The sequence below is a fragment of the Megalopta genalis genome, chromosome 9 (genome assembly GCF_051020955.1).
Source record: "Megalopta genalis isolate 19385.01 chromosome 9, iyMegGena1_principal, whole genome shotgun sequence".
NCBI lineage: Eukaryota > Metazoa > Arthropoda > Insecta > Hymenoptera > Halictidae > Megalopta > Megalopta genalis.
The window spans coordinates 19,313,585-19,339,451 of record NC_135021.1 but is presented as its reverse complement, the minus strand read 5'-3'; the positions used below and the strand labels follow the sequence as shown (position 1 = coordinate 19,339,451).

Genomic DNA, 25,867 nt, shown 5'->3' with positions numbered 1-25,867 from the left:
CATCATTTTGGGACACCTTGTATATTTCAAGGAAATCGGCAAGAAAGAATAGTGGCCGAGCTCTCCTAAAACATCGGTTGGATCGTTAAGCTTTTAGGTACGGCTGAAATCTGCGCGAGGCTATTTCTCTGGACGACAGAGTCTGATACTGTATATTCTGTCTGTATATACAGAGTGTCCCAAAAATGTCTCGCAATCCGAAAGTGGCGGATTCCTCGGGCCATTCGAAGCAACTTTTTCCTTTACAAAAATGTTCTCCGAGGCACCGTTAACGAGTTATTAACGAAAAACAGTGACCAATGAGAGGCGAGCTCGGCTGGCGCGCTGGTTGGCTGGGTCGCCTCGCGTCAGCCGTACTCGATTTTTATTGGTCACTGTTTTTCGTTAATAAATCGTTAACGGTGCCTCGGAGAACATTTTTGTAAAGGAAGAAGTTGCTTCAAATGATCCGAGGAACCCGCCATTTCCGGATTGCGAGACATTTTTGGGACACCCTGTAGACTGTTGTAAATCGATGCGAAGACAAAAGAAGTGTGAAACAATGCATACGAAGACGATTATTTGGTTCGAACGATGAGCGAGTGAGCTACCAGAGCAAGCCACTATAGTGGCGCGTCGTCCAGAGAGATGACATCCACGAAAGCCACTATAGTGGCGTGTCGTTCTGAAAGATGACATCCGCGAAAGCCCTATAGTGGCGTGTCGGGCCTAAAAGGTTAATGAAGATGAAAAACGGTGGAGGTCCTGGAATAATGCCTCGAGCAACACCCGATAACGCGCGTATGTGGCGAAAAAAGGAGCCGTTCTTTGCGCGTGCTCTCGAATCCAAAATTATTTGGCTTCGGCGTTAATACGGAATGGTCGACTTAATTAAAGAGCTGCTTAAAATGCGACCAAAAGCGTACGCGCGTATCTCTGCGCTGAAATCGAAGGTTTTGATTTAGGAATAGCATCGGCGGGGTTCGGGTTTCCGGCGAGTTCGGAAAGTCGCACTGCGACCGATTCCGAGTTTCTACGAGGTTACATGAGAAACGATCTCGTATCCAATGCCGTGTCGAGGGAACGGGGTTCGGATATAGTGATTAAAGCGATACTTCCGCTGGTCGTTATCGAGCCGCGAAGATAGCATCGCGGTTCTCGATCACTGTCGGTACGTTTACCCTCGACACCATGCCAGAAAACCCCATACCGATGTACCGCTGCCGTGGGGAGGTGGTTCCCGGAGTTTCAGCCTTGTCTTCTTTACTTTATTGCTTCCTAGTTGCTCCTTGTCTTAATTAGATGCAGAGACGCCTTACCAATTTCGAACCGTTCATTCATTCCAGTCCGTTTAAACTTTTTCTTCCGCAGTTTTAATAAACAACACGCGAGCTGGTTATTTTTGAAAGTGTATCGAAATATTTAAAGGTTGGCGTTCGAGTCGATTGAAAAATTCGTCGAGAGCTGAAAATTATTTGGACCGAAGTTAAGTATAATTGTACGCGTTTCGAATTTGATTTAAATCGACGGATCTTTTTACAATTTTTACAAATTTTCTTCACCCTATCCTTACGTTGAACATTTCCGCGCATAAATATAATAATACAATAATAATACAATAATAAATATAATAAATACATAAACGTGCATATTCGCGTATCTTGCGCGCACAAATATCGCGTTGTTCGACATATTTTACGCGCTTGAAAAACCTCTGTCTTCGAATTATAAAGAGTATTAAACCCGATTCATCCAAATCCTACGATCGCTCTTATCTCGGGACGCGTCTTTTACCTTATGTCCCAAAGGATCGTAAAACCGATGCCGTAACTAATCGTTCGACATGCCATTAATCCATTTATGGGGTTGTAATATGCATCCGGAGTTGTGCGGCGGCTCGGGGGATGGGACGTATGTATAGGGTGTTCGACTGCGTGTAGTAGATGTTTTAGGGGGCGATTTTACAAGCCAAAATAAGACCGAAATCGAGAGTGACAAAATTACGGTGGACGATTTCGTTTACGAGTTAGCAATTCGTGCTGAGCAAAGCATGCGGTAGGTGATCGATCTCTGTTTCCGAACTCTTCGAATACCAAATCGATCGTATAGACGACTCGGACGCCAACAAGCGAGTCGTTTTTTTCTTTTCTTTCTTTTTTAAAACGGTGTAAGTCCACTTTTAGGAAAACTGAGTTAATTGTAATTTTAGTAAGATATCGATATTATCCTCTTTTTACACTTATAATCGTACATTCGATGGAGCACGATTTCTTGATAAAGTAATAAAAGGAGTGTGTTTTTTGTAAAAATAATTATCGTTGCATGATAAAGTCTAACAAGCTTATAACGTTAAAAACATCTCCGTACAAAGTTGGAAGACAACTTTGCAATTTTGTTCATCGGTCTACGTATTTACCACATATTTACCACACGTGGTCGAACACCCTGTGCAGACATGGTATAAGATCGAGACGAACGAAGAGGTAGGGTGCAAACAAGGAGCGGGCACGTTCCTCCGGACAAGGGGCACGGAGAAACCGGAGAGAGATGGAACGTATTAAAATACGAATGTACTTTGGTGGCGCATGCGTATAATAGCGTTCAACAGTTTGAACATCGGACTTTATGGTGTGGAGTATCATGGGAGCCCCGGGTAGGCGGGTGTCGAGCCTCATTAGACAGCATGGGACCCCGTGCATCGCGAGGGGTCGCAGAGCCTGTTCGGAACTCGATGGAAGCGCGTACGGCGAACCGGAAACTAACGACGTTACCCCGGCACAACAACCTTCCTTTTGCACCTACGTTTTCGATTCTTCCGTTCGATCGACGGATGCACGGGGTGGCGCAGGATCGTTTGTTTTAAGGCTTTATCAGGGGATTGGATCGGCTCGACCGAACGTGGCGGAAAGTACGTACTGGACGCGGTCTTGTTTTCCTCTCTCTCTCCCTCTCTCTCCCTCACTCTCTCTCTCTCTCTCTCCCTCTCTCTCCCTCACTCTCTCTCTCTCTCTCTCTCTCTCTCTCTCTCTCTCAAGTTCGCCGGCTTTTAACGGCTTTATTACGACAAGCACGTTTTCCGAAACGCCGGAATAAAGTCACGTTCAGATCCGCAGGTTTTACGCATTTATCGCGATAACATTGTCCGACAAAATCAAACATTTTTTCTGGCTTCCTATAGCCACTATGAAATTCTTGTAGAGCTTCGCTCCCTGAACGAGAATCCGAAGACCGAATTGCTCCATCGCCCTCAGTTTTTTAAATAAACGAACTTTTGTAAAAACCCCAAATTTTCGACAAAAATGAGATATTGCATGAAAAGTACAAACGTTAGAAAGTTCTAATTGCTGTTAAAAGATAGAGGAGAGTTTCCCGAATATAGCGGCATGCAATTTATTAATTGTTCTTGCTCCTAAATAGCAATAAATCGATGTCAAAGTTTAAAGAAGTGTCGACGTGCGCAGTTTCTCCGCAATATTTTGGTATTTTTACGAAAAGTTCTTTGTTCGGCACGAAAACTCTATCCAGGATCGGATTCTGTAGACATTCCTGAAGAAGAAACGGCCCGATAGAAGTGTCGGAACGATGTACATTTTGAGTATATTTCTAGTATCCGGTCTCGCGTTTACGCGAACGTAATTGCCGCCTGGCAGCGAGTGCATCGCGCGTATGTAATAGGCGCGAATAATATGCAATAGGTTTCGCAGTAATTTTGAATAATTTGCGAATAGACGAGTCCATTTGTCGCGCGCTAACAATGTTTATCCTCGCAGCGGGAGCAACGCGATTACCGTTAATCACGATGCGATTCACTGTGATTAATTATGCTTTTCGCTCGATTAGCTTTCCCGTATCGTGATCGTGAGAGTGCTGTTTCTGTCTCTTTCATTAGACGAACAGCCGAATCGTTTACCACGGTTCTATGCCCCCTCCTTCTCTCTCTCTCTCTCTCTCTCTCTCTTTCTCTTTCTCTTTCTTTCATCCTCCATTTCTTTCGCCCTATCATTCTTTACCCTCTTTTGTCAACGCATAATCGACGAATCGTTCGTTTTGCCATCGAATGATCGAACCTTCCGCACTCGTGCTTCGCCTCTGCTTCAACCGAGCGCAAGAAGTACTTCGATTGCGATTCTTCGACGGGGTTCGAGGTGCCGCACAAAACGCGGCTTTCTTTGAGCGTTTGAAAACGGCTGCCTGAAAAACGACCGGCTTCGTTATTAATCGTCGGTTAATTACTCTTTCGGGCTTTACCCGTTGTCGTTCGACGTTTACTCCCACGGAGAGCTAAAAAAAATTAACGACCGGGGCTCGTTCGTAATTAAATTTCGTTCATTTTTTTTCAGTGGACGTAAAATAATCGTTTCTTCGTTGTCCTTCATTTTCTTTTCTTCTACTTATTATTTACATAGGATTAACAAATGGTTGTGCAACAGAAATAATATCAACGGGACTTTCGCTACTTTTAGTCGATAAATATCGTTCGTGTGTTTCAGTGAACGTATTAGGTTTACCGGAAAGTTCTGTCCGTTTTTCAATTGAAATATAACACAATTTTCATACGTTTAATAATATTTATCGTAGAATATACTTTCCATCGTTACTTACGACTTCTTGCCAGCGCGATGGCAACTTGTAAATGCCATTTTTAAATTATTTTATTATTTATATTTTGGCACGAATCCGTAGTTTCTCGTCCGGAAAGAATATCGGAAAAACGAGACGGTTCTAGAAAGGGAGGAGGAAGTCCGTCCCTTCGATCGAATCTGTCATTTGGTACCTGAGTCACGTAGCTCTTCGTATTGACAGGCCAACCAGCCAACCAGGCACCCTCTGCGCTTCTCTCGTTTACTTCGGCTCTTGTACCAAGCCTGGCTTTATCGGACTCCGATGGAACAATCGCGTCTTTCCTGTGTTGCTATCTGAGAATTCGGCGAGAGGATTAATAACGCTGTTAATCGGGATCTCCGATGTCGCTTCGACCTTTGCCGATTTAATAATCGATCGATCGAATAAGCGGATAAATTCATCGGTATTATCGGAGAGATATCGGATCTCAATTACGACCCGTTTAGAATTATATGTTCCAGATTCGTCCCTGGCGATAAAATTCGTTTAACGCATATTCTATAGAATGGAATATCCTAAAAAATGTCCTAAAAAATAGCAGCTACATTCGCCTGTACCGTAAACTTTTGGAATTCTTAGAGTCCTCGTTCTCGAATAATTAAATGGCTGTATCCCCGTCAAATTTTGTCCGATCGTAATAAAACTTTCAGAGAATATTCTCGCCGCGGGAAGTACGTTGACAGCTTTTTGAACGGAATAATAGCGGCTTGAATTTTGTTACGCGTAACTACTTTCTTTTTATTTTGCTGTTATTCGTGCTTCACGCTTCACAGACGAATCGTTGGTAATCGTTGTCGAATTTTTCCAGGATTTTCGGTTTAGCAGTTATGGTAAAGCGATGAGCCTGCAGGCCCAGGCTCAAGCCCACCGCCCAGCGAGGTACTCCCCTCAGGAAACCGTTAAGGTAAGACGTTCTGTTTATATCAACGTGCACGCTTATTAGAAATGCTTGAAGTAATCGAATTTCAAGATCGTCGTTAACGCATCATTCGGTTATTCCGGTGATCGTTTCTTCTTTTTTTTAACGGTCTCGCGTTTACAAGTGCTCGGCGTGATATATTCGTCAACGAATCCGCTCCATTTTTGTAAGAATTAGCTTATACCGAACGAGTTCCGTTAAACTGCCCTAACGCTGTACATACTTCGAAGGAAATGTAAATTATGCATTCTGCAAGGTACATAAAGGGTGAACGAGTTAGCGGAAGACCAAAAGCAAACGGTTCTCGCTTCTTCGTGCAACCGTTTCGTACGCTCAACGACCTATTCGGTAGCTCGAATAAGCTTTGCTCTATAAGCGCGCGTTGCCCGCGTTCCTCGAAACTTTCCGCACCACGTGGAATCCCCAAATCCTCTTTACGCGTTCTGTTTTTGTAATAACAGTTCCGTTATAATACTCGCGTTGTCAAGATTTTTCAATTCGACGATTTCTAACGACGATCGTCGAATTCAAAGTAGAATTAAACGTGCTACGTACGAATTATACATAGAATATCGACAGATTTTATACGAGTTGGCAGACGTGCTTCGCGCATGCGAATCTAATTTCAAGCATTTTGAACGCGCGAATGCAAACTTTTAGCAATCTAAATTTCGAGGAAAGCTTCGAAAAAGATGGTCGCATCGTTGTTGAGAAAATTGTTATATTTCAAGCGTTACATTTTGCAGGGTTAAATGCCGTGTAGCCTTAAATAAATAGAAGTTCCGCGTGTAACGTTGCGTTCTAAACCCGGATGTATCATCTTAATAGCACTTCAAACGACCAAGAGGCCGTTCCGCATATATTCCCTGCGCACGTTGCCAAACATACAATCGAATTGTGTCGGCAAAAATAAATTTCATTTAAAATTTCCTCGGACATCTCTGCCGAACCGACAAAGAAAAGATATTTCCAACAAAATTGCCAACATTTCCTCGCGAAAGAACGGGACAACTTTCCGAACGACTCGACAATTATGTTCGAATATCGGAAAATCGTTGATTTTCGTAAAGATAAACGACGCTCGCGCGAATGGTGTGCATTTTTCCATGTTAATTTTGCATCTTTTAGATAACATATAGAAAAATGTAGGAACTTGGGAAATCGCGTGTAAATTTCGAGCTGCGTTTGCGGGAAAAGGAACACGCGACGTTGACATACATGCTCGACGTTGAACGTTTAATCAGCGGGACATCGGAATCGGAATCGAAACAACGAAATGTCTCGGAAGTTTCCTTTAAAGTGCGGCCGCGTTTTGTCATCCGCGCGACGTCCACTTCAGCCGCCGGAGGTCCTCGACACCGGGCGATGTGTCGGGACCAGGAGCCGGGAAAAAAGAGCAATGGACGGCGAACGGCTTGTCGGCGGCGAGCGAGAGCGAAGTTCGAGCATTCGCGCGGAAAATTATCCGCAGAACGATGTCGAAGAGGGAGCGGCGGAGCGCGGCGTCGAGGCGTCGCGTTCATGCGGAGACAGCTCGGCGCAACCGCGCCTACTCGCGAGATATTAATTAAGACAGTCATTAGGAAAAAGCGACGAGCCGGCAGTGCATTCGCGTGGAAAATTATACTCAATGCCTTTGCGTCGTTGCGGAGAACTCCCGCGTTCTACTCTCTGCCCCATCCCCCGCCGCCGCTCCTCCCATCTCGCTCTTATTTATAGGTAGTCGGAAAGCGATAAAGGTTCTTGTAACGTCGAACGGCTGTATCGCGTGTGACCAGGATAGAAAGAACATCGTTCCGCTGCGTTTAGTTTATTCGATTCCAAATTGTTTCCACGCAACTACCATATCGTAGTGGAAACTCGATTATCCGAATTAACTCTTTATCGCAGGTATCGCATCGTAAAGGGAAGAAAGACGTTGCGTAACCATTATTATTTTATTTCAAATATCTTTAGTTCTAAATTGGCTCCGGACGTTTGCGTACGAAAAATATGCTCGATACAACTTTTGCTCGAAAAACTTTTTTACGCATTGCCCGGAAGCTATCGCAGTCTACCAACGTCTCGAAACGGTTCGGGTTGTTCGATTCGACTTTAACCTTTTAGGTACGGCTGAATTCTGCGCGAGGCTATTTCTCTGGACGGCAGAGTCCGATGTGTATTGTACAGAGTCTGATACCGTATATTCTGTCTGCATATACAGACATATTCCTCGAGCCATTCGAAGCAACTTCTTCCTTTACAAAAATGTTCTCCGAGGCACCGTTAACGAGTTATCAACGAAAAACAGTGACCAATGAGAGGCGAGCTCGGCTGGCGCGAGGCGACCGAGCCAGCCATTTACGAACTCTATATTTCTTTTTGGGGTGGCTAAATTATCTAAGCTCGGGATAATTGGACAGCGTTTCTTTCCGAACCGTTACGATCGGAATTTCTGGGGCCGAAGAGAGGGAAGGACGCGTAAAGGGCCTTGAACGAGAATACGCGTTCGACGACGTGTCATAACGCGTTTCGGGTAAGCGACTCGTTCGGCCGAACAACAAGGGCAGTTAACGATCGACGAGCCGTAGCACGAGGAGATTCGCATATTGCCGTGCTCCATCGCGTAATAATTCGGTCACTGTGTACATATTAATTCGTCCAATTAATTTGTTGAACCCTAAAGGGGCCACCGATGTCTTGGCTTTATAATTTTAGGATTACTCGAGAGCGTAGACCCGAATTAAACCGTGACGGAGTCTATCGTCGCGTTTTAAAGCAGTGGTAACTTACGATAAGCCAATCAGCGTCCCTTCGACACCTTCTGGTGTCGAGAAGAAGAGCCTCGACCACGTATACGCGCGTGTCTTCCGGTGAATTTGGGAAAAGAAGAAACTTCTTCTGGGGAGCGAAAGTTCGACCGGGATTTTGCGAGCGTCGCGAGACCGTCTCGATACAAAGCTCCACAGTTTCGCGGCAGGAACGTGCGTTATACCGCGCACGGTAAGATTCTGCGCGCGTAATCCAATTTAGCGGGTCTCTCGCTCTCTCGCCCTTCAGCCTCTCTGGATCCTGCAGCCGAGAATGGCCTTCTCGCCGCGCCGCGAGAGGTAGGCGTTGTATCTTTAATTATCCACGCAGCCGAAGGACGGAGGTGGGCCCGAGGGATTTTGGCAGCTACCAGGAGGGTTACAAAATGGTATCATCTCGTCCTCATGGCCGGGGCGTGGCTCCCTCGACACCCAAAATCTCTTCGTCTTCGTCTATCCAGCTCAACGTCCGAGAGGAGGAGGAGGAGGAGGAGGAAGAGGAGAAGGAGGGAGCGAAACCACCGACGGAAAATCTCGGCCATTTAGCGACAGCCTTATCGTCACCGGGAACGCTCGCCTCGACTCGTCGCGAGAAAAAAAAATATAGTATATATATTATATTATATATAGTATATACAATATATCTTATAATAGTTTATCTTATTTATATTATTTAGTAGTTTTATAATAGTTTTTATCGGTCGAGCATTATATATTTTCGAGCCAACAAAAAACATTTGAACGAAAATAGTAATCGTTACGGAGAACGACCATTTTCGTCGATTAATCCAATCGATTATATAGGAGTTATCGTCGCTGGTTCGAAGTATTTTACTCGGCCATGGTAATAGTTCGTCACGGAAGAGCAATTTGCGTAGAGGGCATCGAGGTTCGTGCAAGATCTCGCGGGTGTCAACGTAAAAGTTATTGCGCGCGGGAAAGGAGCGTGGGGCGGAAATGCTCGCTCTCTCGAGGGAGAGCGCAGCTCGTCTCGGTGGTCAGGCATCGATTAGCCGTTCCACGATCGATCTAACCATTGTATCGGAATTGCCTCGGTATCTCCGCGAATGCTTCCCTCGGAAGACCCTCTGTCCTCGATACGCCTCTCTCGCAACGTACCGAGCACACGGGAAACAGAAGGGCAGTTATCGTTGCATCGTCGTCGCGAACGCGTTCCAGATACCAGTCGCGAGATTTCGTTCTCGTTTCGATTGTATTCGCCGATTGTTGTTCTTATGCCACGTGGAAAACCTGGAGGCCCGATTTGGAACATTCTTCGCGTCCGACTTCGATCCCCTTTTACTCGTTCGATGCGAGATCAACGGGAATGTTGGAGTTATTGTACCTCGATGTAACGGTCTAACATAATAGTTCATTGTATCCGCTTCGAAACGCTCTATCAGAATGTAAGTAAAAAAACTTACTGTTCCATTTAAGAAAACAGAATCGACCTTCGTATCTCCTCGACGCCTCCACCTACAGAAAAATTGGTAATACCAGATTATATATATATGAGCCCCCCGATACCAAATAAGTTTGGTCTAATGCATTTTCTCCTATCTTCAAAAACAAGCGAGTTATTCAGGTGACCTGTTCAATATGCCCCACCCTGTATAAATCGAATACGAATTCTATTACAAAAGTGTGAATCGCATTTCCAAAAGCTTGTATCTGATTTTGAAAAAGGTGAATATGATCTACGAGAGAATTAATTTGGAGTTCTAGACCTGCAATTTCAAATTGCAATTGTTAATTGAAAAGTAAGCATTGTGTAACATTTCATTTTAATTATACTTGTAGAATATTATAATCGTCTCTCGAGTAGAATTTTCAGTAATTGTGGTGAAATCGTAGCGTGAAATTATGCCGTGAAACTATGGTGTGAAACTATGACATTTTAAACTGTTTTAGTTCGCAGCGAATACTATTCTATGTTGCTCGATACTTTTGCTCTCGTTTACAAACGATTATCGCGAATCGTCGTTTGTAGGTAGCATAAACAAAAAAAAAGCATAACAACGGTGGTATAAATTGCGGCAAGGGTGATTCGAGAGCCTGCGTAAACCGAGTATTTTTTGTTCACAGCTACCGAGTACGATACAGCCCCAAATTCTTGGATGCTTTTTGTCCAGCACCCTGTATAAAACCAGGGAAGTTGAGGAACTTCGAGATAAGGTGCTCCCCAGGTTTTTCGCGTTGCCGAATTTTCCGCGTCCGTGGTCGCGTGGCACGATAAGCCTTTAATCGAAGATTAATATTATCGGGGTTGTTTGGCCGAGCCCCCTGTCACGCATCGCGATTAAGGGTGGACTTTGCGTAGCGTGGCCGACTCCTTCTCTCCTCTCCTCTCCTCTCCTTTCATCGTTCTCCGCTTTCCTCTTCCTTCGACTCTCGTATTCGTCTCTGTAGTCGTTACCTTTCTTCGGCACTCTTTTTCCGTACGTCATAAATATTCAATCTTTTCTTCTTCGCTTCGCGGCGTTTCTTTCCGCGGATATTTACACTCTGTTTTGCATGTTTTCAATTCAACTTTCGGGCCTCGATACTCTTGGCACTGTTCGAGTTCGACGCTTTGATTTCTGAAGAGTTTTTTACCAACTCGTCGACTACTCGACAAAGGGCGCGCTAACGATATTTTCGCGTTGCTAATTGGACACATCGATGGACGATAATCGGCGCGACTGTACGTATCGTATCGGTGGACCGAAAAAAAAATGTTGCGATACGAGTCCACTTTTGAAAAGGAATTATTTAAACGTGCGACGATGAAATGATGATTTAAACGAACCAATGATTTTGGGACAATGATGTTTTCCAATGGAGTACTCTTTGCATTCGTTATATCTGTCGGATTCGAGCAGTTCAACCTACAAAATGTTTTCAAAGAGAACAACGCTTGCGCAATGAACGCGACGATCGTTCGGAAATTATGATAGTTAACTGAAAGCAGAATGCTCGAATGCTGAACGTAATTGAGTAAATGAAAAAAAGAATAATCGAAGCAACGTCTTTTAGGAGTTTCTTAGGTTCTTGCGGCTCGCGACTTACGGCTAATATTTCATCGACTTCGTAAGGTAGATAAATAAGGTAGTTCCGGTATCGTGCTAGGGGAATAAAGATATCCATAAATTATAAGGCCCTATTAATTGTTGTATCAACGCTAGGGAGAAAAGTTTGCGTATGCACCCCGGGAGCCCTATTAATTATTCCCTCTGTAAGCGTCGCGTAACTCTGTTGCAATTAGCGGCGGAAACGTAACCGCGAGTCATACTCCTGCAAAGTTTGCAACCGGTAAGGATACGTGTAACAACATCGTATCGTCGCTGTTGAACTTTCAGACGTTCCGATTGCAGGCTTTCCGCGATCTCGACTATCCGTCGGTCGTTATCGAATTACCAGAGGGCTGAACCGGGAACCGAAGGAGATTAAAGTAATCGATTCGGTGGTTAAGTTACGAGCTGGTATCGTGCGAGCGAATTTTACGCCGTCCTCATGGATCGTAAAATCATCAATTAAACGATTCTTCCGATCAGAAATGCTCTGTATCGATACGAAAGAAAGAACAAATGGATTTACATATGGAGTACGATACCGGCTCGAAGGAGTATTTTACGAAGCGATTATATTGCCAATTAGCAGTTTCGATTGTACTTATTACCGGTAGATCGCATTCGTGGCAAACGCGGACAGGTCGAATACAAAACTGTAAAAAACCTTGGGAGAATTTGATGGATATCGTTGCATTGTTTCTCGTTTGTTAGAATTACCAAAACGAGAAGGTCGCTTTCGTCAAATTCATGTTTCGTACAATTAACTACGATTAATCTGCCGGATCGACGGAAGCGCGCGAAAAAATGTGTACAAAAGTTTCTGGAACCACTCTTGTACGCGATCGACAGCCGTAAATCTAGCGTTAAAGAAACGCAACTTATCGTTACTACGAAAAGCGTCGTCCGAACGATGTCAAGGTCTCGTAAAAACTGAAATCTTGCGAATCTAATCGTGGCCTTAACCTCAACCGGCGAGTGGGAGTGGGTCGCGAGCTCCCGAAGTTGCCGCGCTATCGAGTCTTCTACGCGCGTTTTCCCCGCGCCGGAGAGATTATTATGCATTGCCACGCGACGAAGTACAGCCGTAATCGTGTTACAAGAGCGTTATTAACCTTTTAGGTACTGCTGAATTCTGCGCGAGGCTATTTCTCTGGACGGCAGAATCTGATGTGTACTGTACAGAGTCCGATAATGTATATTCTGTCTGTATATACAGGCTGTCCCAAAAATGTCTCGCAATCCGAAAGTGGCGGGTTCCTCGGGCCATTCGAAGCAACTTTTTCCTTTACAAAAATGTTCTCCGAGGCACCGTTAACGAGTTATTAACGAAAAACAATGACCAATGAGAGGCGAGCTCGGTTGGCGCGAGGCGATCGAGGCAATGAGCGGAACTGGGCTTCGCGCGCTGGTTGGCTGGGCCGCCTCGCGTCAGCCGTACTCGATTCTTACTGGTCACTGTTTTTCGTTAATAACTCGTTAACGGTGCCTCGGAGAACATTTTTGTAAAGGAAAAAGTTGCTTCGAATGGCCCGAGGAACCCGCCACTTTCGGATTGCGAGACATTTTTGGGAAATCGATGCGAAGACAAAAGAAGTGTGAAACAATGCATATGAAGACGATTATTTGGTTCGAACGATGAGCGAGTGAGCTACTAGAGCAAGCCACTATAGTGGCGCGTCGGGCCTAAAAGGTTAACGCTTCGATGTTATCGGACGAAAATTCGGCGAGGAATGAAAATCGAAATTTCGTCTGCTCCTAGGTGAAATTTTTGCTTTCCCGTAACCGGGCATTATCGTTGAACCTCTACTTGTCGCTTCAATTTAGCCCGATTCCCTCGGTTTCGAAGTCCGAAGGAAAACGTCGGTGCGCGAAACTTTCAAAGTTCTCTCTCTGTCTCTCTCTCTCTCCAGCCCTCTTTCGGTCACCCTCCTCTCCTCCTCCTCCTCCTCCTCCTGCTTTCGCGTTCTCACTCTCGTTGTAAGAATTGAGAATCGATACCGGTGGAGTTTCTGCAACTTGACGCAAGGACTTTGGGCGGAACCATCCGTGCCTCTAGAATTCAGGGGGTTTCAGGATATTTATGTGACAGCAACTGTAACGTTTCAACCCCTGGGTTGGCTGGTTCTGCTCGCTGGTTGGCTCGCTGGCTGGCTCGGGCTGTTTCAAATTCTAAGCCCCGGCGCCGCTTGTTCGGGGCACCCCGGGAAAATATTACGGGCTAAAGAAGGAAAAATGTTCCGCGCGATAGGCGCTGAACACGCCCTCGCGTATTATTTTATTATAACCGTACCGGTCAACCAGAAATTCCTATCTCCATGGCAACCGTAGCGTTCTCGAGCGTTCGCTCGTTACCCGTGAAACGGCTTGAGTTCGTAATGCCAGCGTTGGAACGTGTCCCGAGCTAGTTTCGATTATGTTCGCTCAAAATTATCGTCGAATATTGGTGTTCTATATCGTAACACCTCGATGCTGTCATCGACATAAGAGGCGTTCGTTTCATCTACAAATTCGGAATACGGATTTCGTATCGATGTCAGCCTGCCGTAGCCTAAATTTATTATGCAGAAATATGGCTCGCGGTTCCGATCGATTTCAGCGATTACGAGATTCGTTCGAAGGGATAAAACGATCGATGCCCGAATGCGTAAAAATCGCTTCAAAGGTTAAGGTAAAAGGTACTCCTGCAAGATCCAAGGATCTACTCGAAGCACCGGGACGTTCGGGATATCGTCGATTCCATCCTCGAGACAGAATTACCATTTTCGGATGCGGACGGATTGCGAAGAAGGTACGAGCAACTGGAATTACAGGGTACACCGCCGACCTTAATAATTGATATGAACCGCGCGCGAGTAATACGGCGGTGGTCTCGTTAGCGGAGAGAGCAATTAAAAACCGGCTTAGAGATTAATTGCCGGTTCGTAACACGAATTTTCTTCACCGGACTTCGTTTCCCTTTAACGAGGGAATGATTATTCAAAAGTAGAACGCGTTCGTCCATTTATCGCGTACGCGATGCGACATCGAGGATGCTTCCGCGAAATTCTTCGTTTCATATTTATATACGTATTCGCGTGCACGAACGCACGAGTTATTAAATATTACCGAATCGCCGATCGTTACGCGTGCGCGACGCGTACAAATATTTCAAATATTTCAAAGAAACGTGTCTATATTGTCTATATTGGCAAAGTTTAACCTTTTAGGTACGGCTGAATTCTGCGGAATTCTGAATTCTCTGGACGGCTGAGTCTGATATGATTCGGTCGATAGCGAAATCGTAGAATGCTGATAAGTGGAACGAGCAAGGTTATAGTCGGACGCGCCACTTTCATTGTACGCTATGGAAATAATTTCTCATGGTCCATGGCGATGAAACGGCACAATAGATCGGTCTGGCTGGACGTTCTCGTTCAACGATTGCGATAAAAGAAAAATGTTTGCAACGTACATCGTCTAGAAAAGTAAACGCGACTGGAAACGGTACCTTGAGACGTATTTTGGAAAAAGATCTTTAATTAAAATTGTAAATAATCCCGAGTAATATTTTAATATTAATACTTTTTTTTATATTAACATCGCAGCGATATTTTTGCGAAAACCGCGCGCTCCTCGAACGTTAACAGCGTCGTACTTCGTAGAGCGATTTCGTAAGCTCGCCCAGTTTTTCTGGGATTAAATATGGCGCGGGATCGCTTCGAGCCGACGCGAAAATCTCGACGACGGTATCATCGATGTGAAATATGAACGGGTTATCGAATTTTCCCGCACAGAAGGGGGTGACTGGCAAAAAGCAGTCTGCGTGCGAGCTCTCGAATGTCTCGCGAAGCGGCGAAGGGCGAGTCGCGGGTCGGTCGTAGAAACAGCGTGTGCGATACGCGGCGCAACGGTAAAGACGACGAAGACGGTGAAAAGACGAACGGTGTCGTCCGTAAAATTGAACGACGCTATCCTACTTTTCCGGGGTTAGGTTCTAACGGGGGCTCGGTAGTCGTGTTCTCGTCTCTTTTCGAGTTGTTCGCGTGTTAACGGCTGCCGGAGGACACGGAATGAAAAATTGAATATCGCGGTGGCGCGTAAACACGCCACGGAATCAGAAATCAAGATTAATTAATTCCCAGTTGCGGCCGATGATGCCGTGGCGCACGCGTGCGTGAGCGAAATCTTGTTCAAACAATTAGTCTTTTTGCCGGACCTCGAAGTACGCGCGGATCTATCCGAGTACGCGACGAGGGTAGCCAGCACGCGAGTTTCAATGGATAATGCTTCGGCGAAATGTAGTTTATTTTGTTTATTTTTCCGTACACGACGGACGGTTGCATCCCGTACGACGGTTGCATCTGTCCACTGAATTTTCTCCGCAACTGTACATGCTACTCGGCGGCTTACAAAAACCACGCGCATCGATTTCGCCGAGATTCATCCCCGAAGCATTTGATCGTATCCCATTTAATTTCCCTTTCGTCGTTCAACGAGCCAGAAGCGTGAGCCGCGACGGTGCTAATTCGAACGCGACGGGACTCGTCGACGCCGGTTAAACGCGATTTCCTTCGTCGCGAACGAAAGTAAAACGGAACGGTCGCGGTGAAAAGCGAGGTCGAGGGAAAAAAGAGAAAAGTCCCGGGCTGGCCCGGCTGGCTGTGGAACGCGGAGCTTTCCCCTTGAAACTTTAAAGTCAACTTTCGCTTTTCCAGCGTCGATCCGCCGCCGGTGCCCTCCTCTTCGGTGTACCGTTCTCCATTTCCCTATCTCCGGGAGTCAAGGTAATACTCGGTCGCAATAAACGCGGCTCGCCGACAAAACTTTCCCCGGGCCGGGATGCGCATGATCCGACGGCCACGTGGGAAAATCCACCCCCTCGCTTCGTGCCGTTTCGCCGGCACGAAAACATTATGCCGCGGAGGGCGCATCGTCGTTCCTCGCCGTTTCACGAAAAAAAGGACCATTTTCTTCCTCCTCCTTGCGCGACCGTCGAAACTCGAGCGTTCCTTTCGACGGTGTCCCGACAGTTTCGAGATTCTGTTCCGAAACTTGAAACGGAAGCTGGAACCAGCGCGAACGAAAACTGAGAAACGTCGGTGAAAACTCGGAAAATACGCGTTCGTATCGTTTAGAAAAAATTTCAAATACCGAGCACGTTCGTATTCGCATTTGATTTTACGAATTTTTGAACGGCTTCGATATCGATTTCTTTTCGCCTTCGATATCGCGCGGGGCCGTCCGTTTCTTATCGATAAAAATGGAAAGACCGGGGGGCGGTTACAGCGATATTGCTTCTGCCAGATGGTGTCCTACGATGTCCTCCTTTTTTTTTCGGAAAGCCGCAGGTAGTTCGAACGCGGAGGGTGCGCGCGTGTGGGACAAAAGTTTCTCGGGGCGCCGAATTAATGGCAAATCCATAGTGAAACCAGAGCGTGCGTAAGCTCCGTTCGAGCTACCCTCGCAAGTGCTGTAACCCTCGCCGGGCCCTCGAGCTCCACGCATCCGAAGCTCCATCTCTCGAGAAGGCATGGTAAATTACTCCGATTACTCGACCCCGGTCTTCCGGAACGTGCTGTATCCGTTGAGTTCGCCTCGGTCTACCTTGATCGGCCGTTGGTAAGATAGTCGGGTTGTTTAAAACTTTACGAATTAAACATACACTCATACGCGAAAGTATTCGAACGCTTACGTTTCTGACATTTAATTGATAAAGTATATGTGTTAAACCGAAGCATTCGATATAATACGACACATGTAACAAGGGATGGGTCTTAAGATTGCGTAAGCAAAATTAGAAAATAATTCAACAATATATAGCGTTTTTACAGTACATTTATCGTAAACACGTACCAGGAATGGCTCGCAAAAGTATTCGAACGAAACAATTAATAGTTATTTTATAATTCAACGATTAAAGGTTTTAATAGGAAGTTGATCCACCTTTTGCTTTTATAACAGCCCTAAAGTCTGTTTTCCATCGAGTGGACCAACTTGGAAGTAACATTTGTATCTATTGATTGCCATATTTCAGTAATATTTCGTTTTAACGCTTCTTTCGAAGTAATAACCGTATTTCTTAATCATCTTTCTACTTCGTCTCGTAAATGTCCAATGGGGTTTAAATCGAGACTTTGCGGTGGATGCGGCACCACGTGTGGAACATTTTACAATACCCATTCTTTGACTATTTTAGCGGTATGCTATGATTGTCAGACTGAAACCAATAATCGCTAGGTAAATTCAATTTTGATACACTGCTTTTTAAATTTTCCTGCAAAATTTTTAAGTATTTCGTCGATTTCATTGGATAAAATAAGACGCGCGAAAATGCATTCTTCTTCGCAGAGGTTGCACGTACGATGTACCACAGGGTGCAACATTCGATCGTGCAACATATTCGGCATGTATTTTCCATCGTCCCCCATCGAATCGCTACCCGTTTTGAATATTTAACCCTCTAATTACTCTAGTTCTCGCTGCGGCGCATCATTCCAACCACGTAGAGAGGGTACGAGGCTCGAAAAGGATAGTTACGTCGAAGCTTGTACTCCTCCCGGATTCGATTTCCTAAGCCGATCGCGGCAATATTGTATTCGAAATTGCACGATATTCTATGCCTTTGCGCGTGCGATGCTTCCATTCGATGACCCGTGCGGACGCGCGCGAGCTTGAGCCGATTCGAGGGGGACGAGACGCTCGGAGTGGAGGAAAAATGGCCCGGAGTAGTCGGAGGATGCGTATACCTGCGTGCAACGCGAGGGTGCAAGCTTAATCTTCGGACGGGTCGAGCGAGTAACCTATGACCGGATTTGTCGGGATTATAAGTTGTAAGCTCCGACCCGAGAAATCCTATTCGCCGATACACGGGCACGCGGTTACAAGTGGATTCGAATTTTTCCGCGGTCCGATGAGATCGCTCGCGCGCGAATTGCAACGGAATTTGCACGCAACTCGACATCCAATCGAATCGAGAAACGTTTGAAACTTTAAACGTCTCGACATCGATTTGCCACGGATATTTAAGCCTTTGCACTCGAAGCTATTTCAACTGAAAATATAAAATCATTTCTCCAACTTACAGTATTTTTATTTTATATGAGAAAATGCATTTTATGCACATATGAAAATCGACTATTGGGACTCGCGCAACAGTTACACACTTAACCTTTTAGGCACGACGCGCCACTATAGTGGCTTGCTCTAGTAGCTCACTCGCTCATCGTTCGAACCAAATAATCTATTATATAACCAAATAATAGCCTCGCGCAGAATTCAGCCGTACCTAAAAGGTTAACAATGTTTCAAATGTAAACTTTGTTAATATTAAAATTGTACTAAAAGGTCATATAACAAGTATTAGTGGTGCCTCAGAGTCGCCACTCGAGTGCAAAGGGTTAAAGAAAACGAGAATGGTAAACGCGACGCGTACTTTATGGGACGGTCTCGTGCCGTTGTTCGAATAAGAACGAAGCGAATTCCGAGTTGCAAAACAAAACGAACGATCGCAAATGCGCGGAATCGACGTCGCAGCGAAGGGTTCGCATATTTCAAAAGCAGCGACTCGAGATCTATTCGGCACGGATCGTTTATTTCCCGAAGGTACGAGACCGGGGAGAAGTTCGCCCCAAAAGGGCGGCTAGCTTTTTCCCTGGAGTATAGCTATCGTTCTCGTTGCGACTCGTGTCCTTCTATCAAAAATTATCGCGACGGTATCGAGAAAATTAACGAACGTCGCCAAGCTTTAAAATCCATTTATTCCCGAAAATATTTAATCGCATAAAATAGTTACACGTGCACACGTATGTATTCCTTTCGAATCGGAAAGAGAACCCTTTTGAAAACATTATTATTATTATTATTATTATTATTATTATTATTATTATTATTATTATTATTATACACGTATTATTTTTATAATTTTGCCGAAGAACGTTGAACGTACTTGGACGGTTATTTTCATTTTTCCCGATATCCCGTTATCTCCGTCTATATTTTTGCGGTCCTATTCGAAGCACGTGGGGGTTTTCGATATTCGAGCATCACGCTTTACGGCATTTTCTGTCCGCGTTATCCGATAATGCCAATCGACGTTGGTCGGAACAGGAGACCGCTAGGACGAAATCGAGGGTCCATTATGCCGTCGCGAATTCCCGTCAAAATACATCCATCGAAGCGGCAGACTTTCGTTTTCAAAGCTCATACGCAAGCGCTACAAATATTTGCCCGTTATCGAATTTACTCGACGCAACGATTATCCGGCGATTCTCTCCTTTCCTAGCGTTTCGACCGACAACGTTCAACGTTGGAACGAACCAACTTTAGCACCGTACTTGTCGCTTCGATAATAATGGCGTTATTTTATCGTTTCGGTAAACATAGCGACGAATTAAAACGTTAAAAGGAGTCTCTTGGTCCCTTTGGTAAAAACATCGTTACAAATATTGTTCGAGGAGTTGCGTTCTGCGAAGGTTCGATCCTAAAATTCCGGTACAGTTTCGTAGAGTTGAAAATTACATCGGCACGGTGCTCCATAATAGGAATCTCCCGTGAAATCGGTGCGAAAATATCTCCGAACAAAAACGTACACAATTATACGCGCTTGAAAATGCACGTACGCGGAACACGAGGCGACGACCACGGGTGCCACCCTTTCATTTTCACAGGGGTGCACGTGGAAAAGCAGGGGTTGGACGTGCCCTGTGGTAACTGGTTCATGGCATAGGGTTTCGAGACCCTGCCCCGACCGCGCCGGTTAGACCGATGAGATTTTATCCAAATGCTATTCATGAGTAGCTCGCATTCCGCTACGAGCCCTGGCTCTTCCCGTAGATGAATCCGCTCCGATAAGGAGAACTTTCTATTATCGCTGATAACGCGTCCTCGAGATTACCTTCGGAGACTTTTAAATTGCTAATTACACTCGTAAATTTTATTCGTAGAAAACGGTGAATTACGGGGACAATTGAATCAGCGATTACGAGAGTTTTTAGCGTCCGGAGAGTGAGTTGGTTGAATTTCTGCATTTTACGCACACCTGGATAGCGCCGAAATATAAGTATTTGCGCGAACTGCGCGAACAAAAAAGGACTAAATTTATTCGGTCTTTACGCGTCTTTGTGTTTAAAGGGTAATGCATGCTCGGACAGGAGTTTGAAGAAGAAAATGATATTTTCTTGACATATCAAGGTTATGTCAAGGTTATTAATAATATTCTTCATATTTCTCTAACAAACCTTGACATATCAAGGTTATGTCAAGGTTATGTCAAGGTCGACATATGAAATTTTTAAGCAAAATGTACAATGAAGATTAACAAAGTACGTAAATGAAATAATCGTCTTCATATGCATTGTTTCACATTTCTTTTGTCTTCGCATCGATTTACAACAGTGTTAACAATATACAGAATAATAGTATCAGACTCTGTACAGTACATATCAGAATCTGCCGTCCAGGGAAATAGACTCGCGCAGAATTCAGCCGTACCTGAAAGGATGACCCTGCGGTCATTCCTGCAAGCAAAGAAAACGGTCCTCGGATTTTATATCGATGCTGGAACGTGTCCTGCGGAATTCGTAATACCGCATTGGGAAGAACGAGAGTTGCTCGATGCAATATGGTACGATCGTACGCGAACCCCGTGGCCGAACGTAATTAGTTTTTAGCCCCGGAGCTATGATAGGGGGCTGGCCTATATGCCTAGGGCGGTCCCATGGATTTTCCCGTATGCACACACTTGCTCCTAGCGCGATACAACGCCGTAGGGCAGTTCCCCGCCCCAGGGTGGTTTCAGTTGGCCCGAGACACCCTCGGCAAGTGCATCCATTGTCCGCGTCTAAGGACCCGAAAATACGGTTATCGGTCTTATCGACGTCGCAACCGAGTTTCGCGATTTCCCCCGACGTCCTCGCCAGAAACGTTTCTGCTTCCCACCGGGAGTCCTCCTCGTATCTCCGCGTCTCCGTTCCGTCGATCTTCGCAGTCGAGCGGACAACGACGATCGTTCCGTCGAATATTTGCACGCGCAGCGATCGCGAGAACCGTATAAAGTGTTTCGATAAGAAGTATCTTTGCTTCGTTTCGGCTCAAAAGTGTCTGCCAAGTTTTCGACAAATTTTTACGATACGTTCGCCCGAAGTGCGGCGAGCAAAACACCCATCTCGCGCAACGTCGCGGCAAGTCGACGAAGTTGACCCGTTACGTTGCGTTACGGGGGCGCGCATACGTTTAAAAAAGACCTGCTATTCCGATCTATGTACAAGAATCTCGCGTTTCTCGCACCGCGCGAGACGAGTTTCACGAATCGACGCGATACCGCCGATCGACGATGAACGACAGCCGCGTCGTCGGGTTCTTCTCGATCGCGAGACGTTCACGATAACAACGATGGCAGCGCGGACTAGCTTGAACAAACTTTTCGTTAAAGATCTCGCGATCGAAGCATCGACGAAATTATCGTTTCGATATCGCCGTAAAGTGACGAAGTGACGAAGCGAACGAAAGAGAGAAAATAAATCGACATGTCGTCGAAAAGGAGAACGTTTCACGTGGATTGGGATTCTCCCAGTCACGCGACCGGCACGGTGAAGAGGAGGCCGGCCTCTCTGAGCGCGGCTCTTTCGATTTCGAACGATCGCTTCGAAAACGTGGACTATTACGAGGCGAGGGATTCGATCGGCGGTTACGGCTTAAGACTTTTGGAATCGTTCGGGGGCCGATTCGGGCGGCCTCGGAACGCCGAGCCGGAATTCCTCGGGGGCGAACGGAGATCGAACGAAATGGAAGGTGCCGCCGTTAAGGATAATGAAAACGGTTCGGGGCACCCTCGATCCCGCGCGATTCCTCGCGACGAGGTGAAATTTAACGATCCGTCGCTCGCGGAATCGGCCTCCTCCGCCGAGAAACGATCGTCTGCTTCCGGAGCAGCGAGCAACGAATCGGTTTGCCGGTTTTGCTGTTCCGTTTTGAACGGCTGCTCCTGCGCGGAAACGATCGATGAAATCGATCTCGGCGAACGTCGTGGGAAAACGGAAAAGGAAAACGATCGACTGGAAGAGAATCGTGCCGGCACGAGCGAAACGATGGATGCAACAGGTTCGTCGTCCGAATCGAGGACACGAGGACACTGGGAAGAATCCTCTCCGAATCGGAAAACCTGGAAGAAGAATTCGAAAGGGAGCGGCCGGAAGGATTTCGGTTTGAAGTTGTTCCGGGAACCGTTCGAGCGCGATTCGAAGACATCGAAATCTACGAGAGCTTCCGGGGGTGAGCAGAGATTGGAGGCCGCGAGGCGCGACAGGAGCCTCATTCCGAAACTGAAGACAAGGAAGCGCGATCGAAGCGGTCGCGGAATGGCGAATTCCAGCTCGGAAAGCTCGGGCATCGGTTCGCCTTTGTCGCCTTTATCGCCGCAAAAGGACGCTTCGACGAACGTCGTCGTTCCATCGGCCAGTTCGATGAAGACGAGCAGCAGCAAAAGTTCCGGTCTCGGGTCGCCGGATTCGCCGTTGTCTCCGGAGAGCCAGAAATACGCCGCCTTCTATCTGATCGAGGAACAGTTGAAGAAACTGAGAAATTGTCCCTGCGAGAAACGTCAAGCTCGGGTAAGGTTTCAAATTGTTCTTAACCCTTTGCACTCCGCTGTCCCTTCTCGTGGTTTTGATAGCAGCGATAGTGATATCGTCGAAGCAACAAAGCCACGAGAGAAAGAGTTCGCATAGATAGCGATTACAACAACGAAACAAAATTACAAAACAAACAATAACAAAATTCGACGCTCGAATGAAAAACATTTAAAAAATCGGAGTTAATCGATTCGGTCTCTGCGAACGGCTCGTACGCGGTTCAACGCGTTAAGCGCGGCGTCGCTCTCCCGGGACTGACAGTGGACTTTCCGTTTGGGCGGTGTCAGTCCTCTTGGACCGACAGCGCGTACAGTTACCCGCAAAATTCGGCGTACACCTTTTCGAACGAAATACTTTTTCAAAACTGGACCGAACAATTTGCATCTTTTTTTGAATGTTTTTTTAAAATTTTGCTATTGCTTGGACCGACAACAAAAAAGGAAGAAAAGAAATAAAACCTCTCGCTTCTTAACTTCTTTATCCGATCCTACGACTTTGTTACGAGTTACGACAGATTAACGATGGCAAACATCGCAGTTTTATCACGATCTTGACCGAAAGCTGAGAGAAATCTGCGGTTTTACGAATCTTTCAACGCCTGTATCTCGACCTTTTTTTGGCATCCCAAATAATGGTAGTCTAGTCCCTCTATCGTCTAAAAAAGAAATCAAGTAGTTCGATCCAGTTTTAAAGAAGTTATCGCGATTTAAAAGATATTCGCTACATTTTGCGAGCAACTGTACTTATCGTTTGGGCGGCGTCGGTTCCCAAGGACCGACAGCGAACCTATCGTTCGGACGGCATCGGCGCATGGGACCGACGATATCGAGGTTAAAAAATAATGCCGGCTCGCCGCCTCGACGGAAAGCACGGCAAAATCAGTTTCGCGTTTAACGCGTTAACGTCATCGAACAAAATGGAAAATACATTACAGATTAAACTTCGATCCAAGTGAAAAAAAATTTTTTATTTCATTGAACAAACCGGCGATTACTTGGTTGCCAACCCAATACATTCCGACCGCGAAGTTGTGCGAAAATTGAGATCCCGTGCAGCAGCGAAAATCGATGAAAGCTTACACGGCTTTCGTGTTGACGGAAGATTGGAATTGGAAGGTCTCGTAGCAAAGAGAAGGCCATAAATCTTGTGAGTCACATTCTGGGGGCAACGTAAGCCTATGGGTGTGCAACCACGTGGTGCAAAGGAATTACTCTCACCCTCCCTCGTGCGCGTCGCTCCGCGCGGCGGCGATGCGGCGCGACGCGGAGCAGCCATGCGCGCGCGGGCGCGCGTATTTCTCATTCATGAAGTTGCTTTCCGACCGAACTCGACGTTACATCGCGGCCGAGTAAATACACCGCGAGAAAACTATGAAGACGCTCCTAAATTTCTAGTTGAGCGCGGAGTCGATTTTGTTGGGCTTTCCGAGTCGAGGCGCGGCAGGCCGAAACGCCGACGTTCGATCGCGGTATAAACGGACGCGGCGATGGTGCGGCCAACGAGAAGATGTGCGAATTCCGAGAATAAGACAACGAGTTCGGGAACGGTGAAGAAGGCGACGACCGCCGAGGGACGATCGTTTCGAAAAAGCTGCGAAAGCGTAAAGAACTGTTCGAGCAGAGAAAATTTCAAGTTTTCGCAGTGATTATTTTGAAAACGATTCGTTGCCCGCGATATCGAAAATGTCGAGAGGAGAAGAAGAAGACAGCGATTCGTGCGAGATATCCGTACCGTGTAAACGTCGCCGTGTAATACGATTGCCATCGTCCGAAAGCGACGACGATTCGTCCGATAATTTTGTAACGAATCGCGGAATCGGTGATCGAAACGAGTGGTTCGATCCACGAGGAAACCAGCCGAATGTCGTACGTTTCAGGAGTGCCCATGGTGCCAAAATAAGTAACGAGAATGTGCGAAAGTGTAGCAAAGTCGAGGACTTTTACGGGCTGTTCGTCACCGACGAGATGTTCGAATACATCGGCGAGCAAACGAACATTTATGCCGCGCGAACGAGAACGGTTTTCAAACGTTCCCGCGAATGGGTGCCGACGAACAAGAACGAGATCAAGCGGATGTTTGGACTGATCTTATGGATGGGATTGGTGAAACTCCCGTCCGTGAGTCTGTATTGGTCGCAGGATCCGCTGTTCGTTCAAACGTTCCCGCGGAAAGTAATGACGAGGGAGCGTTTCGAAATTCTGACGAGAACCTTACGTTTCGCGAACGACGTGAAAGTCGATCCTTCCGATCGCCTCTCGAAAGTTCGATTCATCGTGGACGAGCTGAATAAAAATTTTCAAAGATACTACGATCCCGCCGAAACCCTGCGCATCGACGAGTCCGCGATACCGTTCTGCGGACAAATCGTATCCAGGCGGTATTTGAAACGAGAGAGGCATCGAAAGCGTGGCATCAAACTATTCAAATTGTGCTGCGACGACGGATATGTCTACAGTTTTCGAGTTTACGAGGGGAAAGCGCTCGAGAACGACGACACCGCGCCGACGAACGTTGCGATGAATCTGTGCAAAGACGTGTTCCACAAAGGCCACACATTGTGCACCGGTAATTGGTACACCAGCTTGGATTTGGCGAACGAGCTGGTAACGAGAAACACGCATTTGGTCGGTACGCTTCGAGTAAATTCCAAAGGAATTCCGAACGAAGTTGTAACGAGAAAATTGAAACGCGGCCAAGCGATCGCGAAAGAGAGCGGCGAAGGTGTCACGGTCTTGAAATGGAGAGACGAGAGAGACGTTCTGGTCCTTTCCACCAAGCATTCGAGCGAAATGGAGAACGTGAGAACCGAAAGAGGGGTTTGTCGCAAACCAAAAATCGTTGCAGAATATGCCAAGGGAAAAGCTGCCGTCGACCTTTCCGGTCGGACGAGCCGTGGACCGC

General features: G+C 46.2%; 1 protein-coding gene and 1 long non-coding RNA gene across 3 annotated transcripts in view; one reads left to right on the top strand and one right to left on the bottom strand.

Annotated features, from left to right (window-relative positions):
• The window catches only part of sick (sickie), a 277,051-nt gene that overhangs the window by 8,043 nt on the left and 243,141 nt on the right, over positions 1-25,867 (top strand). Inside the window, exon 2 of the mRNA XM_033477744.2 lies at positions 5,411-5,506. Coding sequence (XP_033333635.2) covers positions 5,441-5,506 — 66 coding nt within the window. The 5' untranslated portion in view covers positions 5,411-5,440. The remainder of the gene's footprint in view (positions 1-5,410; positions 5,507-25,867) is intronic.
• LOC117224643 (uncharacterized) overlaps positions 1-25,867 on the bottom strand; it is a 105,462-nt gene that overhangs the window by 8,486 nt on the left and 71,109 nt on the right. The gene's annotated exons all lie outside the window — the stretch shown is intronic.